Here is a 15,210-nt window from a genome sequence, read left to right as displayed (position 1 = left end):
TCAAGTAGCAGAAGACGTCATTCCACTTTCCTGGCTACCTTCCTGTCGAGCCCCACATGTGCACACATTTCTCCTCAAGGTTGTTAGGTTCCCCAGTATTCCATGCTGAGTTAAGTGCCCCTGTAGTGGACTGCCGTCCACCCAATAGAACTTGGAGTCAGCATTTTGCTTGAGCCCAAGCCAAACACCATAATACGTGGCTGTTGTTTGCTTCTTTACCATACCAAAAATGAAATCGTTTTCATTGGATGATCGGATTATGGCGAGATCAGCTCCCATGTTTTGGCATTTCTGCCGGGCATCATTCCATCTCTCGGTTGGAGTATCGTCCATGTAATAGCAAGACTGTCCATGTTTAATCCAACCGGCCTGACAAGAATCACCAATCTGAATGACTTTAAAAAAGTAAACTTAGGTCAGTTCAATCTTTTATATCTGCAAAGAGCTACACGTAAGACAAGACAGTTGAAGATGCAGTTGCTTTATTACTACAATTCTTACTTAGAGTCTTAACTGACTAACTAATGGCCTCTTTTCATCGCAGTGAGTTATGGGACGTTAATGAACTGATTCCTTAGGTCACATTGGGTGAAGAGAATTTTTTCATCTTTACACAGTTAAGAAGCGTGGTAAGAAAAAAGGAGAGGCTCACAGAGTCAAAGGACATTGTTGCTTAAGTTGATACCAGCCTATGAGTCCTAAAAGGGCCACCCTGCCTAAGTAACGATGACTTGACTTGCCTTGGCACTGACAGCTTACCTCACCTAAACGTCTCCTGTAATCAATAACTAAATATAGAATCCACTTGTTACTCGGGCTGTAAGGCGGATTTCGGTAGCATTATCAAATTGTTTTTTCTTTTTGGGGTCGCGATGGGCCGAGGGATAAGACTTCGGGCCACGAGTTATTGTTCTCGGTCTCGTTTTTTGTACTCAGCTGGTACGAGTTACGTTTTCTGTCGTGTTATCAAAATCTTTAAATTCTCGCTCGCGTTTATTGTTTTCGGGCCGTGAGGAGTGTTTACAATATGCGAACCAGACGTGCGAGGCATGAACAAAACATGCGAGGCATGAACAACCCCAACATAAACTGCTAACCGTTAAGCTAACCGGGGAGCTATTTAAACTAATGTAAGTGCTATTTAGGCTAACTGGAGTGCTCTTTAGGCTAACCGGAGTGTTTTTTAGGCTAACCTGAGTGCCTCAAGGTTAGTTTTGTTTAACCGAAAATTTGGCAACTAAATCAGTCTATGACCTCGCAGGCCAAGATTGATAAAAATGTCTCACGTTTACTATAGAAAAACAATCAATGTAGAAACAGTTTCTGTCTTCAAATGAAAGGTGAATAACAAATGCTTTCCCCTGAATTTCATTTGAAAATATAAACAGCGAAACATTGAAAAACGTACAAGGATACAAACGTACGCGTGATGCGTAACGTTACTCTAGATCCCGGGGGACGGGGGAGTTACTCAACAGATGCTTGAGTAGGGAGGTGCGGCCCGGAGGTTCAAACCCTGAACCTGTTTAAGACACAATTCTCCGATCCTGTTTAAGACTAGAATGAAATAAGAATACACTAATTTCTTACTGTATTTTAATGCATTGGCAACCACAATCTGTTTAAGCCATTAGGTCATGTAGGGATACCCCGTTTAAGACAGAAAGTGATGAAGTAGATACCCCGTTCAAGACAAAACACCCTGAAAACCATACCCTATCGGGCCGCACTTCCCCGTTAAGGTCACATAAGGGAGTAGCCCCCGGGTCTAGATCATACCGAAAATTACGATCCGTCATTGACCCGGCGTCACATACATATTAGGACCGTATAAATGGTTTCTGTCTCTAAACGAGAGGTGAAAACGCAAGGATTAAAGCCCAGGGATTATAAAAAGCATCCGTCTGACAAATGTCGATTTCCCCTGTATTTCATTCTGACTGCAAGAAATGCAATTCTATCTGGTGGTTACTTATTGCCTCACTATAGCTCTCTTGGTGGTTGGGGGCGGGAGGGGGAAAGAGGATCCATCCCCGAGAGAGCTTGCTCGCAGGCTATCTATTTGGGAGAATTGGCGATGCTGGAGGTTATCACTGTTAAGAGATTGTAGGCTTTACGCACCACACAGTCAAATATGGCCCGAGTATAAACTGGAAACAGCTTCTTGTTTCATACAAAAACAGACACCTTGCCGTCTTGGCAAGCAAGTAAAAGGGTCAATAAGCGACAAAATTCGATTTTCAAGTGTTGGTGAAGAGGTTTAAAAATCTAAAGTACTAAACTTCGATTTTAAATTGCGAGCAAAGTAATTTTAAAAAAAGGTATTAAATTTTCAATTTAATTTTTTCCCAAAAAAATTAATTCCGGTGAATTTTGTAAGTCGATTAAGTATAATCGTCACATGTACATTTATTTGTAGCTCTAAGAAGAATTTTTCGTAGTGACATCGACCCGACGTTTCGACAACCATAACATCAGACGCAAGTGAACTGTGAATCATCAGCGAATGGTATTGTCTCTGGTTATGGACTTGATTGGTCAACAAAACCGTAATGTTATTGCTTGTAAAGGCTGTTACATGTAAGTGTGATTAGTACGTTTCTTTCCGTCTTATGTTACTCTATTTGTTGCGTGTCTTGAATAAGTCGTTTGTAAGGACAGGTAATTGTTGGCAAAGGTATATTAATGTAGAATTGTTTAATGTTAGCAAACCAGCTTTCCACAGCAATAAGTTGGTAGTAGTACGTACTGAAGGTAGTGTATTTCGGGTATTCTTGGTCAACTTCCTGTTTTGTCTTTAAATGATGTTCAGCAATATCATGCTATGCCTGGTATTCTCCAGAACTGACAGCTGCAAGTCGTGCACAACTGAATTAACGTTCTCGTCACTGGGTTTCGAGCATAGTCCGGGATGTGAAAAGTTTAAATCAAATAATTTTAAGAATATTAAATTTCTCCCGATCTCATTTCATATTTGTTACATACTTCCCAAGATAAGTTGATGGAAGAGGTATCAGAGATATCTATTTTCTGATGAAAATTGAATATGAGGATCTTAGGGACAGTCGCTCTTAAACTCTGCATCAACAGCTGCAGGAAACAATGTACTTCCAAATCTGTTAATCTTAAAACTATGGAAACCGTTCCTATTGGCAAGCTTTCGTTTTACGTATTGTTTACTTAAACAGAGCCTTATTATTATGTTGGTTGTGATTTGGTAAGGAAGAGCATGCGCTGCCAAAAATGATCAGACCAGTTACGATAGAACTGACCAGTGCAAACGGGTGAGCAAGTTGTAAGGGCACTGCCTAAATAGTTTCAAAAGTTGCGTACTGACTAACACTGCTCTGGAATTGTGTATGTCGCCTCAACGTACATTTTCAGTTGTTGCGAAACAAGTTTTCATAAAGATTGATAAAATAAACGACGCCAGTAATTCTCTACATGATTCATACTAACCCGGGCAACTGAGTTCAATTGCGGCGATTATTTTATTGAGTAGTTTGTGAACATCTTCCTGTTGTTTCTTAATCTCGTCGTTTTGCTTCTTGATCGCAGCTGCAACCTTCATCTCCTCTGGAGAACCTGTAAGCATGTAGTGAGAGGCATTGTAAGAAACGTACCTAATGTTATCTTTTTAGTACATGTCCTGGTTAGTTTGATTTGGTTTTGTTTTTGCTGCATTTAACCAGAAATTAACGTAATATCTTATCTCGGTCTAGTGACGTACGGACCGATTGCCGCGCTCAAGCCAAATATTTCCCTGTTCTGTCCTGGCAATTAGCCAATAACTGTACAACGGTTCTATTAGTTTCACAAAACCTGTTCACAGTCTAAAACAAATTACAGACTTGACGAATCCTACGAAACTGACAAGGAAAAATATCCAAATGAATGACCATTTGCATGTAGTGATTGAACAAGTTCGCCGAAAGTATTCCCGTTCCCCCGCTTCCGCTCTGCTCTGTTAAAGGAATTATGCAGTTGCGCTATGGACAACAGAAAACAGGGCCTTTTTGCTGTTTTTATATATGTACTTTTTTAAAAAAAAATGTACTTCCTTTAGTTTAGTTTAAAATACTCGCAATTGCCAGAAGCTTTCGTACCTTCCTCGCACTCGCCGCTGTTAGGACAGGTTTAAACGTCGCATTTCATACATGCCCAATATAATGCCTATTTGGATATACTCCAATTATTGAATTGGGCATTGGAGTTAAACGTCGAATATAATAAGGGCGCATTTCCTTCATTATAGAGTTTTATAAAGTTCGTTACCAGGTCCCGTTTTCATTTCGAGTATTCTCCGGCGCAATTTCAAATATGGCGGATAATGGCAGCTTTTCACTTTCTCTTGGTTTTATGTAATTATTTTTGCAAGTGGCGCTGAATGACATTCCAGTAAGGAGAGGAAGGCTACTGAGAGATTCTATCTTTTTGCTAAAATTACTTTCAACGAAATATCACACACCATCGTGTCGACAATCGTGGCTGGTGGGGTGTCGCACTTCGGACGGTCAGAAGAGGGTCGGTGTTTCGAGGCTTAGATTATTCTCTTTGTTCACTCTTTTCATCCCAGGTGTACAAATGGGTATCTGCGACATCCTGCTGGGGGTAACCCTGCGATGGACCATCATCGCATCCAGGGATCTAGGGGAAGGTAGCGAAAAGCAACCCCCCCCCCCCCCCCACCACCACCACCATCACCAAAAAAGGGAGGGGGGGGGGCAGTAGCAATAACCCGCTAGACACTCCTTCGGGTATCTCGCGAAAACATTTGTTTTCTTTTAATCCTGAAGTTCAACGTATAAAATAACTGTCGAAAGGTCTTTTTACAATAACTGCCCACATTCCCGCGCGCTGATTGGCTCGTAGCTATTGTCTATAAGAGTACAGACAATAAAAATGACGTCAGATGTAACACGTGCGCTTTCTCAACGGAAAAAATAGCCGATTCCGCTCGTACTTTTTCCATGTTATTGTAAAAAAACAAATCGACGCCAGTTTTCTATGGTCTATACTCTTATAGACCATAAAATGACGCCATAAAATGTCCAAAACTTGGCAGTGAAACCACTCGCCTGCGGCTCTTGGTTCCACTTGAGTTTTGAACATTTTCTGATGTCATTTTATGGTCTATAAGAGTATAGACCATAGAAAACTGCTGTCGATCTGTTAAATGGATTTTTCGACTGGCTCAGTCGGAGAGCGGTGAAGTCACACTTATTCAAATCTTCTGAATTCGCAACGATTTCCAGAACATCCTGTATGGCACTTATAATTTCGTGGATCATTACTATCATTATTTATCATTTGATACCACAATCATGGTATCAAACAAATGCCTTAGTTTAAGATGACTCTGAACTCCTCTCCAGAAATAATTTTTGGTCTGGACAAGAATTTGCATCTTTTCATAATTTCATAATAAAAAGCGATGTTCACTGAACTCCTTTTTGAATGATAATCACTTATATTAAAGCTAAAGTTACGCTGTTTTTAACATTTAAAATGCGACGTTTACGCCGGCCTAGCAGTCCTGAGGAAAAAGCAAACGACTGGTACCCATTGTTAGCAGAATTTTCAAAGGGAGACAAGTTAAAGAGAAAAAAGAAGCATCAAACGAATCATACAAGCTGTGTTTATCAATAACATACAAGGTTTCAATTATATTGCCTTTATCTACCTCCAGGCCTCGCGGGTTGCTTTGCCAAGATAGTCACGCATGACAGGTTGACCAGTAGAACGAACACTGCTTTGTCGATAGCCATCTGGGTATCTGTGAATAAAATTAAAAGACAGATCGGCTTGGATTCAAAACTATTGATAAAAAGAGATTTAATTTACACTGGATGCTGCTGCATATCAAACTTTGCCTATTGTTATGGTTGACATTTAAAAAGGCAATTAAAATTTTGTCTTCTAAAAACAGTTAATAGCCCAGCTGCAGGGCTTTGGTAAGGAAAATATTATTCAACGCATAAATGATCAGTTGATGTACTTTGTTGATTCAGTATCAGCCAGATGACCTAAAACCGAGAACGTTCTATACAGGCGTCATCGTCAAATAATTAAATGGAGGAGTACATCTAGGAACAGCCAAGGCGAATAATTAAAAATCACACTTAAGGAAAACTATTTTGTAGCTTTGTTAGACGGTGCTGAGGATCTAAGCGTATTTGAGTCGGATTTTTAAGTTTAGTCTCAATATGTTAGTTGATTCCCGTACTTCACGCTATTGAGGCCACGGAAAATTATGAAGCGGATTTATATTTAATGCAACAGTTTGCTCCGGTAGCATTTTGGAAGTTTTTTGACTGTCTTTAACAGTAGCACTATGTTAAACTGATTGATCGGCTCGGCGCTATTTTACGTAGCGACGATTTTTCACGCAAACTGTGGACTAACAATGCACATTTTTAGGATTTGATTAATAACACAATGGTGTTGCATTTCAAATCTGCTGTGGAACATTTGAGGACAGTTTAAACTTGAAAATGTTGCTACAACAAAGCTTCGCAAAACATCACTCTCAAGCTTTTATTTTGTACGCAGACTTGTGGGCAGATGTTCTTTAGCTTTTTCTTCTGCTATATTCCATAAAAAAATAATTTTTCAAACTCGCGCTTAGGAATTAAAACGCACTTTTGTGCTGGAACTATCTCTCACAAGTAGCTGATTTTTAGTTTCTATATTAAGTTAACGAACAATAATTTAAGAACGATACTCTTTTCACAAGTCAGGAAAAGCAATACGCAAAAAAGCCGATTATATGTTCCTTTGGAAACTATAAATTATTAAACAAAATACGTTTTGCTCCAAATAAGTCGAATTGCGTTTTTTGAAGAAAGGGACAGACCAGAATTAGCCCAGAAGATTTTCCCATTTACGTAAGTCCTTGTTTAATTTCTCTATCTGGGGACAGCAGACTATACAGTGGGTCACTAGCAATATGAAACAAAAATATTGTCGGTAATTTTGTAGGATTTTTTGTTCGACCACATCAGGCTTTATAGTATTTCTGTTAGAGTCACAACATACCCCAGCGGTAACTACAGCTCGTCTGTCCAGAGTGCTAATCTTACCCGACTCTCTGAAATCGGAGTGGCCAACTGAACTTCTGGCTGTTTTAGCTCGACAAAAAGGGCTCCTTGATTGCAAAGCCCTCGTTAAAAGGTCATACCATAACGGATAATCGTTTGTCGCATTAGCATGTTCGGAAACTGCTGAGGACTGAGTACGAACAAGCCGTATGTCCCTATACTGTTGTTCTTCCAGTTTCTCCAATTTAGCCGACTTTGTCACACTAGGCGGAGAATCTTGTAGACTAATTTATCTTTACTTTTAAGATTGACAGCGTTCTTAGGTCGTCCTAATTGTGATCTAAGTTTTGTGTTAGACTCGGTGGAAACTCAGAGACTGACAACAAAATTCCCTCTATAGGTACTGAAAATATGATCATCCAGGTGAGTGTAGTCCTGAGAACGACTGTTTGAATTGAGAATGACTGAAGCTTCGACAACCTGAGTCGAAACTGCATGTTCAGAGTCAAGTAAATTGTGGAACGTCAGTAGATGGTATAATCTCTCTGGTTGATGACCTGATTGGTCAACGAAGTCGAGATGTCATTGGTCATTTGTCAGTTAAGCCGAGATGTTGTTGACTGACACGGGGACTATTTGGGTAACACGTCTGGATAATTTCTTGCTATTTCAACTTTAAACCACGGATTTTTTATAACCAGTAAAAAGATCGAAAAAGCGTGACACAGTTTTGCTGATTGATACCTTTTGAATAACACTGTGCAGATATTTCCATCTCACCAGGCGTTGCAGGCCTCGGTCATTTGGAAGTTTAAGGGATCCTGATTCTCCATAATGTAAAAAAAAAAATCACTAAAATTGCATTTTTCTCAGAAAGTACATCATTAAGGTGTCCATTGATATATAGTTTGGCAAAGTTTTTACCAAACTGGGGTGCGTACCTTATTAAGTATCCTTAAAGAGTACCAAGCGGCAAGTGAGCGATGTGAAAATGGCAAAGCAGTGCTTAATATTAGTTTTAAAATGAATTGGGAAAGGTCGGTGTTTTGAGTGTGCAAGTCTGGAGGTCTGCAGGTCTACAAAGTCTGCATTTGTCGCTCTCCGGTTGAGACTTCCTGTTGATAACGAAGCCGTGTATCTGATCGTCAGTTATCTCTCGCTAACGAAATTAGGCATGACTGAATGAAGCTGATGCCATAACTAGTGTCCTACAATTACCGGCTTAACAAGCCGCTTGGAAAGTAGCCAATAATTGTAAATAAGTAGCAAAGGTAGATACATTTTCAGTTGTTTGATGAGCTTTGGAAGTTTCCAAGTTTCTTGCTCGTATAATAGATCCTTTATTGACAAACGACGCACGCTTCATGTTATATCCATGATTATTACCAGATTCACTACTTGCACAAGTCGTGTGAATGGTAAACAAACATTTGTTTTACACTCGTTCGAGTCGTTCCGATCACACGTGTTAAAGCCTTTCCTTTTTTCTTGAACAAGTGATAAGTAGGTTAGGTTTTTCTTCTTCACACTGAACATGCATTGGGTTGTTTGTGACCCCGAGGGGGTACTCCTCGGTATTCTCGGTAGGTTCTCCAAATCCTGACCCTATTTCGGACAAAAACATGCCATTCTCCACACCCGTTTTCACACCTGGCTTGTAGCGTAATTAAGGTTCGCATCAGTGCATACCCAAGTCAAGAATTGTTAAAATTCACCCGACAGTTCAGCCCGAAAGATATATTTTGGATACTTCTCTTTCCCCATTATTCATTTGGAGTTGAATAGACAAATACGTTACTTTATACACTCTCGTGGTTCCCTTGAAACCATACCCGATTTAAGACCATAATGGCCAAAATCTATAGCCGTTTTCATACCAAAACGTCTCAAAAACCATACCCTTTGGGCGGCATATACCATCTGAGCTTATATGAGGGAGCCCCCCCCCCCCCCCCCCCAAAGGGTTTGTGAGGACCGTATAGACTCGGTTAATTGATTGGTAATCACACTTTTCTTGATTAACCAGTGTTGTTGTGCTGGAGAACGCAACCTAATCTGCAGCAATCTTGAGTTCTTTGTGTTAACAGGCGGTGATTTATTTGGTCGTTCGTGTACGATTTCAGCGCCATCTTGAATTGCATCAAGTGTGCATTCGCATCCCCTGTTTGATTTGAAATACATCATATACGCAAATGGTATAGAGCACCTCGCGGTGGTAACTATTTTTTTGCGCATCTAGTATAGAGGTCTTATGTTTTCAAAACTGGGAATATGTTTTAAAACAGATTCGCCTTCGATAACGAATGGAAATGCTGTCATGCTGGATCAGTCAAAGCGCGAACTAGAACTAGACTCGATGGACTTTGTATAAAGCGGCCAACAGACTGTGTTCGTCTTTCAACTCAAGTTCAGAGGCCTTGTTTCTTTCATCTTTCAACCAAAAAGGACATATACGGAATCATTCGCGATAACAGTACGGTAGTATTTTTATCTCAGTGAATTTATTAGCATTTCGTTAACTGACATTGATGAAGGCTTTTAATATGGTAATTAGGTCTCGACATTCAAAATGTTTATAGCTTCATAGCGGCGGGTTTTTCGCGTAGTGTATAAAAAACACCTTTCCAATTTCTAGGGAATGGTAGTAGCAAGTAGAAATAAATAGTATACCGCCTTCTAAGTCCGACTAATAACTAATATTTTTTTCTCTATCAGACCCGTCACGGACTCTGGTTTGCCTCTAATCTAGCATGCAACTTCAGGACGAAAGAGTAAAGTAATCTCTCATGTTCCAGATTTTGTACACCTTCAAAATTTAGATCAAATAGGTGAACAGGCTGGTTTAGCAGCAGTAGAACTGTGGTTATTAATCTGAAAAGGAAATTTCAAACATTTTGTGAAAAGTTGATGATTTTTGCGATGAACAAAAGCTGCCAGCATGAGAAAGTTAAAAAAAAAACCTTAAAAAAAATTGCCAAATTGAAACGTACAGAAAAGGGCCCACCATACTGAGCTAAATTAGTACTATGCAACGTATTGAACACACCCCTATAATCTGTAATTACTGCTTGTTTATCATTTAGAGCTGAGGTTGATATTTTAGCTAACTGATTTGTTACAAAGATACGATCTACCCTACACTCCCATGCTCCCTTTTTTTTCAGCGTACACCGTTATAAAAAGAAACCTTGACAACAAAAACAAACGACTTTTGCCACAAAGCAATGTAAAATACGAATATAAACGTTGTGGCCGCAGGCGTCTGACCACTGCAGCTAACTCCTGAGTATGATAAGCTGGCAGATCATCCATCTTCCTCTTGACAAAAGCTGTCGAAAGTAAAACATAAAGTAGCCAATGAGGATAAAATAAGTTTTCATCCCCGATAGCTTTATTTTCTTGAATTTTTCAGGTCATATCGAATTACGTTGAAAAAGTGGTTAAAATGCGAAAATGACTGTGCAATTGTTATTTACCAATGTAAAGAGAAACATACCAGTGAAACATCTACTGGGGTCTGGATGCCAGGAATTTGGAAAAAACTGCATAAGGATAGAAAAAGTTGATCAGGGCGTATTAATTTTTCTTAAGGGAGAGTAACCTATGCGTAAAGGACCCCTTGAGCATGTGCAGTAGAGTTTCGCAGTGTCTATCAAGGGGAGGGACCCAGGGGGCCTTCGCGCAAACCTCACCAGGGAGGAATAAAAGTGACCAAGGAATTCTTAAGAATCTACCACAATGGTAAAATTTTGTCCTTCCTGGATCCTGGTTAAGGTAACCCACCAGATTAGGTTTCACAAGGTTTGCTACAGAGAGGCTTACTGACTGAAGTTGCGCAACAGCATAAACCATCAAAAAGAACTCATTCAAGGAAACAGCAGCGTTTTCTCAGCCTGAAGACTTAATGGAAATAATAAAAATAATAATAATATTAATAATAATAATAATAATAATAATAATATTAATAATAATAATAATAATGGAATTACGCTTAGTAAATAAACTTCCTTTCAAAACATGTTGTAAAACAAACAAATAAGGCCAAGACAGTGCAATAACTAACCTACTCCAAGCACTTGTATTTGACAAGAAGATATTTGTTTGTTCCATGACATGGATCCCCAAACACTGAGTTACTGGCATGCAGCACACAGCTGGCTTTTCCTTGGCACCAGCTCTGCACGATGGGAAGAGCTCTGGCCGCACGGCAATTGGTCGTGAAAACAGCTCCAGGTTTGCAAGTCTTAGAGTCCAGTCTGCCATACAGTGCATCCTGAATGGCAATTTTTCCTTCGTTTGTGCAGCTCATGGATTTCGTACCGTGCTCGCAAACGGCGACGGACAGCAAGTCACCTAAATGAAATAAAAAGAGGCCAAAATAAAAAAACAACAACTAACAAATCAAGAAAGCATTCTTTCTTGCCCCTGTGTGATACTTCACCATGTCCGTATAAGACTAAAGAGCCCCACAATTCAACAAGTACATAATATAGCTTTCAAATCCGTCAGTGTTAACTTTTAACCTTTCCGATTGTCATAAAATTTCGATGATTTCTGGCTACAAAAAGTCTGAACAACTTATAGGCCCATTTCCACCCTTAATTGTTGTATTACGCGTTGTGATTTAGCCTCCCACGCAGACGTCCTTAGGGGTTCGTCGCGCGTAATATGATTACAGAAATCCTATCGTAGTTGATGTGTCCGTGCCGATTTTACTTACCTGAGGAAAAAACATTTTTTGAATAAGAACTATATGTGCTAGCTGCAGCCAACCCATAGAACAAATTGACCCCACAAATTTTTCGCTTAAGTTCAAACTACATGTATGTGAACAAATTTATTGGACAGCATGTCTTTTGACATTTCTTCTGAGATGCAAATACTGTTTTCTTTGTAATTTCCTTTAAAAACATAGGGAAAATATAATGATCATACCTCATTTAAGCGAGGGAATGAACTTTATTTCAAGCACTGGCGGTAGTTTGATTCCAGAGATCACATTTAATCTTGATAAGATACCTCAAGTAAAAAAGGCTAGGCTGATTTAATGTATCCCATGATACATTTACAGATTAATCACAGTAATAGCATACCTAAATGTACATGCCACACTCCAATCCTAAATAATAAGGATATAATGAAGATATGGAGGTCTCAAACGTGACGAGAGACTGTTTTGTGTTTGGATTCTCTTTAATTTCAAAACAAAACCAAATTTCCACTCAAAAGTTGGAACTGAACTGCAGACTTGAATGGAGTTAGGATCTTTAAAGACGAGGGAAGATGCTACAGGATAGTCAAACAGGTTAGACAATTTGTTTCCTCATCAACGTTGCATCTTATTTACAAGGCTCTTTTTCAACCCCATTTCGATTATTGAAGAGTTGTCTGGGGAAACTGTGGCATAAAATTAGCTGACAAACTTCAAAAGCTTCAAAATCGTGCAGAACGGGCCCTAACTTTCTCAAATTATGACACTAATGCTACTCAACTTTTTGAAAGATTAAACTGGGGAAATCTCAGCACTCAGCGTGACATTCATGACCGGCTAATACATGGCATGGGCTGAAAAGAGATCTTTAAAGGGGCAGTATCATGGGAGATCGATGGGAGATATCATGATTTTTGGCCAAAATTCACTAAATTTAAACTTTGAACACTATGTTACTTAATTTCTCATTCGCTTATTTAAAGAAATATTAATAGTGATTCTAAGACGAAAGGTTGAACCAAAATATAGTACAACCGGCGATTTTAGTGCGTTATAACAGCGAAATTTGAAAACGTCCGCCAGACGTTTTCAAATTTGAACCCCTCTCCATCTTGGTCATCTGCCGGCGAAAATATCCGTGGATAGTTTCTTTGCATTCTGATAGTCTTTTAATGGACTTTTGTTATTATATCTTGGCTGCTATCAACCGAATAGCGTCTTTCCGATTTTCAATGTGTTAATAAAAATAGCGTGACACTGTCCCTTTAAAAATGCCATGGCGGACCGGAAACCCAGAGTTATTTTATAAACAATAATTATTTTTCTTTCTTTTATACAGGGCCCTGTGACAATCATAATGGTGTTTTACACTCTCTTTTAAAATTGTTAGTACTGTTGTGAAATATGATTACAATACAATTGCATAAAATGGCTTTCTTGACACTCCATCCAGGTCTTACCTATGTCATCATCATTTGTGGTGTTGCACTCCTATCATCTTCATGAGTTCTTAATATAATTCTGGAAAATGTTTTCTTTTTTTTTTACATCTAACCTTATCCTTCAGGTTGCAAATTAAGTTTACAAGTGAAAAACAGGTGACTGATATATTGATTTTATAGTTAGAATACAGGAAACTTTTGGAAAGCAAACGATCTGCATGAATACCTTATAACTAGCTTGAATCAAATATTAGATAACTGATAGTACGTTCAATGATGTTAATAACAGGCTGTCTCTCTTTTGCCAAGTTGGTGATGATGGCTTATAGCCCTGCAAAGTCTTCAGTTTTAGACAACAAGAAAAGAACATTATTACCTTTTTCTTACATTTTTGCCTATAACATCGGTTTAGCCTTCTGTAGTTGTTCACAATCATCAAAAGATTAGTTTATCTGTTATCTCTTAAAGAGATAAGATCTTTCAGGGAACGCCTGTTGTATCTGCTTTGATATTACAGGGGCACCCAACGGATCGTTTCGGTAGATTATCTGTTCGGAAGGCCCTTAATCCCCTACAATTTTCTCTTTTGGAATTTTCACTTTGACCTTTCGTGATATGAAAAACTTTAGGTCTAGTGTTTTCGGATTGATAAAAATATCGTTTCGAGGGCCGAAAAAGGTCAGCTAAGATTTTCGGAAAGAAAATAAGGCTTAAGGTTTTCGGAAAATGGACAAAGATGCCCTAGTAATTTCGAAATGACTCAAGTTGCCCTAGAATGACCGAACAGATAAAAAATATTATAACACGGCCCGAAATGAACCTACAGAGCTTTAAAGGCACTCCAGATAGCCTAAAATAGCGTTTCAAAGGATCTGAGAGAAAACTGTCGTTGGGTGCCCCTGATATAGGTATGCCTAGGAGTGGAAAAGATCGGAGCCCCTCTTCATTTCAGCTCAATGGGTAAGAAAATATGGTAAACGAAAAGAAATCAACCTCGTTTCTAGGGTCTCTCTCTTCTTGTCTCGAGGGAGTAGGAAAGAGTACTCTGGGAACGAGTTTGGCAAAAGATCTGGTTTTCGCTATGACGTTACCGTAAGTACTACTGCCCTATCTAAATGAACCAATGTGAAATGTAAATTTTGGGCGAAATAATATTGGCAGCCTGCGATTCCAACGACGCTTTCTGAAAATTAAAATAAGAAGCTGAAGACAACAAGAAAAGAATATTCTAATATTTTTCTTGAATTTTTGTTTTCTATAGCATCGGTTCTGCGCGCCCAAACACGTCTAATGACAAACGGACTTATATGTCATTTAAGAAATTGATGATATAAAGGCCGAAAGTTGTGCGCCCGAAATTCAACGCGTCCGAATTTTTTTGGGTTGAATGCACTGTCTGGAGCTATGTTATGCAAACGATCCCTGAAAGGATGAAAAGCAAGCTCGTGTACAATGTGTTATCCGCTTGTGTGCAAGATGGACGTTTGTGGAGTTTCACTGAATGTAATATAAATGCAGCAAAGTTCAAAAGACCACACTATTGAGTTCCCAAAACCTCCTTTATTGTTTTACTCAGCTTAAAGGGGAAGTATCACGAAATTTTGCTGTCATTTCAAAGCTCCAAAATGTTTGACTGTTAGCAGAAACAACAAAATAATCGTCAAGTTTGTTAAAAATTATCACCCCAGTGCAATAAAACTGTCGATTAGTGCCTCTGGCCAGAGACAGGGTAGGCCGGTTTGGATTGAAACTTGAAAAGTATTACGCTAATGTTTTTTAAGTTCACGCATTTTTTTGAATTCAAAATGCGCTAGAAGAGATCACGAGTTGTTTCTTTCAAGAGTTGAGTTGATTTCGTTCCTCTCGTCATTCTAGAATTATTTGGCAGGTGATTGAAGGTCTTATTTCATCATTTTTAACAAAAGATATCAAAAACCCCATGATACTTCCCCTTTAAGTTGATTACATATCGAGCGAATGGCACGCTCTTGCAAAGATCAAAAATTGATTATTTGGT

General features: G+C 39.0%; 1 protein-coding gene across 1 annotated transcript in view; it reads right to left on the bottom strand.

The window, feature by feature from the left end:
• The window catches only part of LOC146467067 (uncharacterized), a 30,391-nt gene continuing 15,181 nt past the window's right edge, over positions 1-15,210 (bottom strand). The window contains exons 7-11 of the mRNA XM_085126371.1: positions 11,108-11,393; positions 5,684-5,776; positions 4,107-4,123; positions 3,460-3,585; positions 1-395 (exon numbers count right to left, since the gene is read on the bottom strand). Coding sequence (XP_084982497.1) covers positions 1-395; positions 3,460-3,585; positions 4,107-4,123; positions 5,684-5,776; positions 11,108-11,393 — 917 coding nt within the window. The remainder of the gene's footprint in view (positions 396-3,459; positions 3,586-4,106; positions 4,124-5,683; positions 5,777-11,107; positions 11,394-15,210) is intronic.

Source organism: Pavona decussata, unplaced genomic scaffold (assembly GCF_977016875.1).
Source record: "Pavona decussata unplaced genomic scaffold, jaPavDecu1.1 SCAFFOLD_138, whole genome shotgun sequence".
Classification (NCBI taxonomy): domain Eukaryota; kingdom Metazoa; phylum Cnidaria; class Anthozoa; order Scleractinia; family Agariciidae; genus Pavona; species Pavona decussata.
Note: the sequence above shows the minus strand (reverse complement) of the source record. Positions and strands in the feature narration are given on the sequence as shown.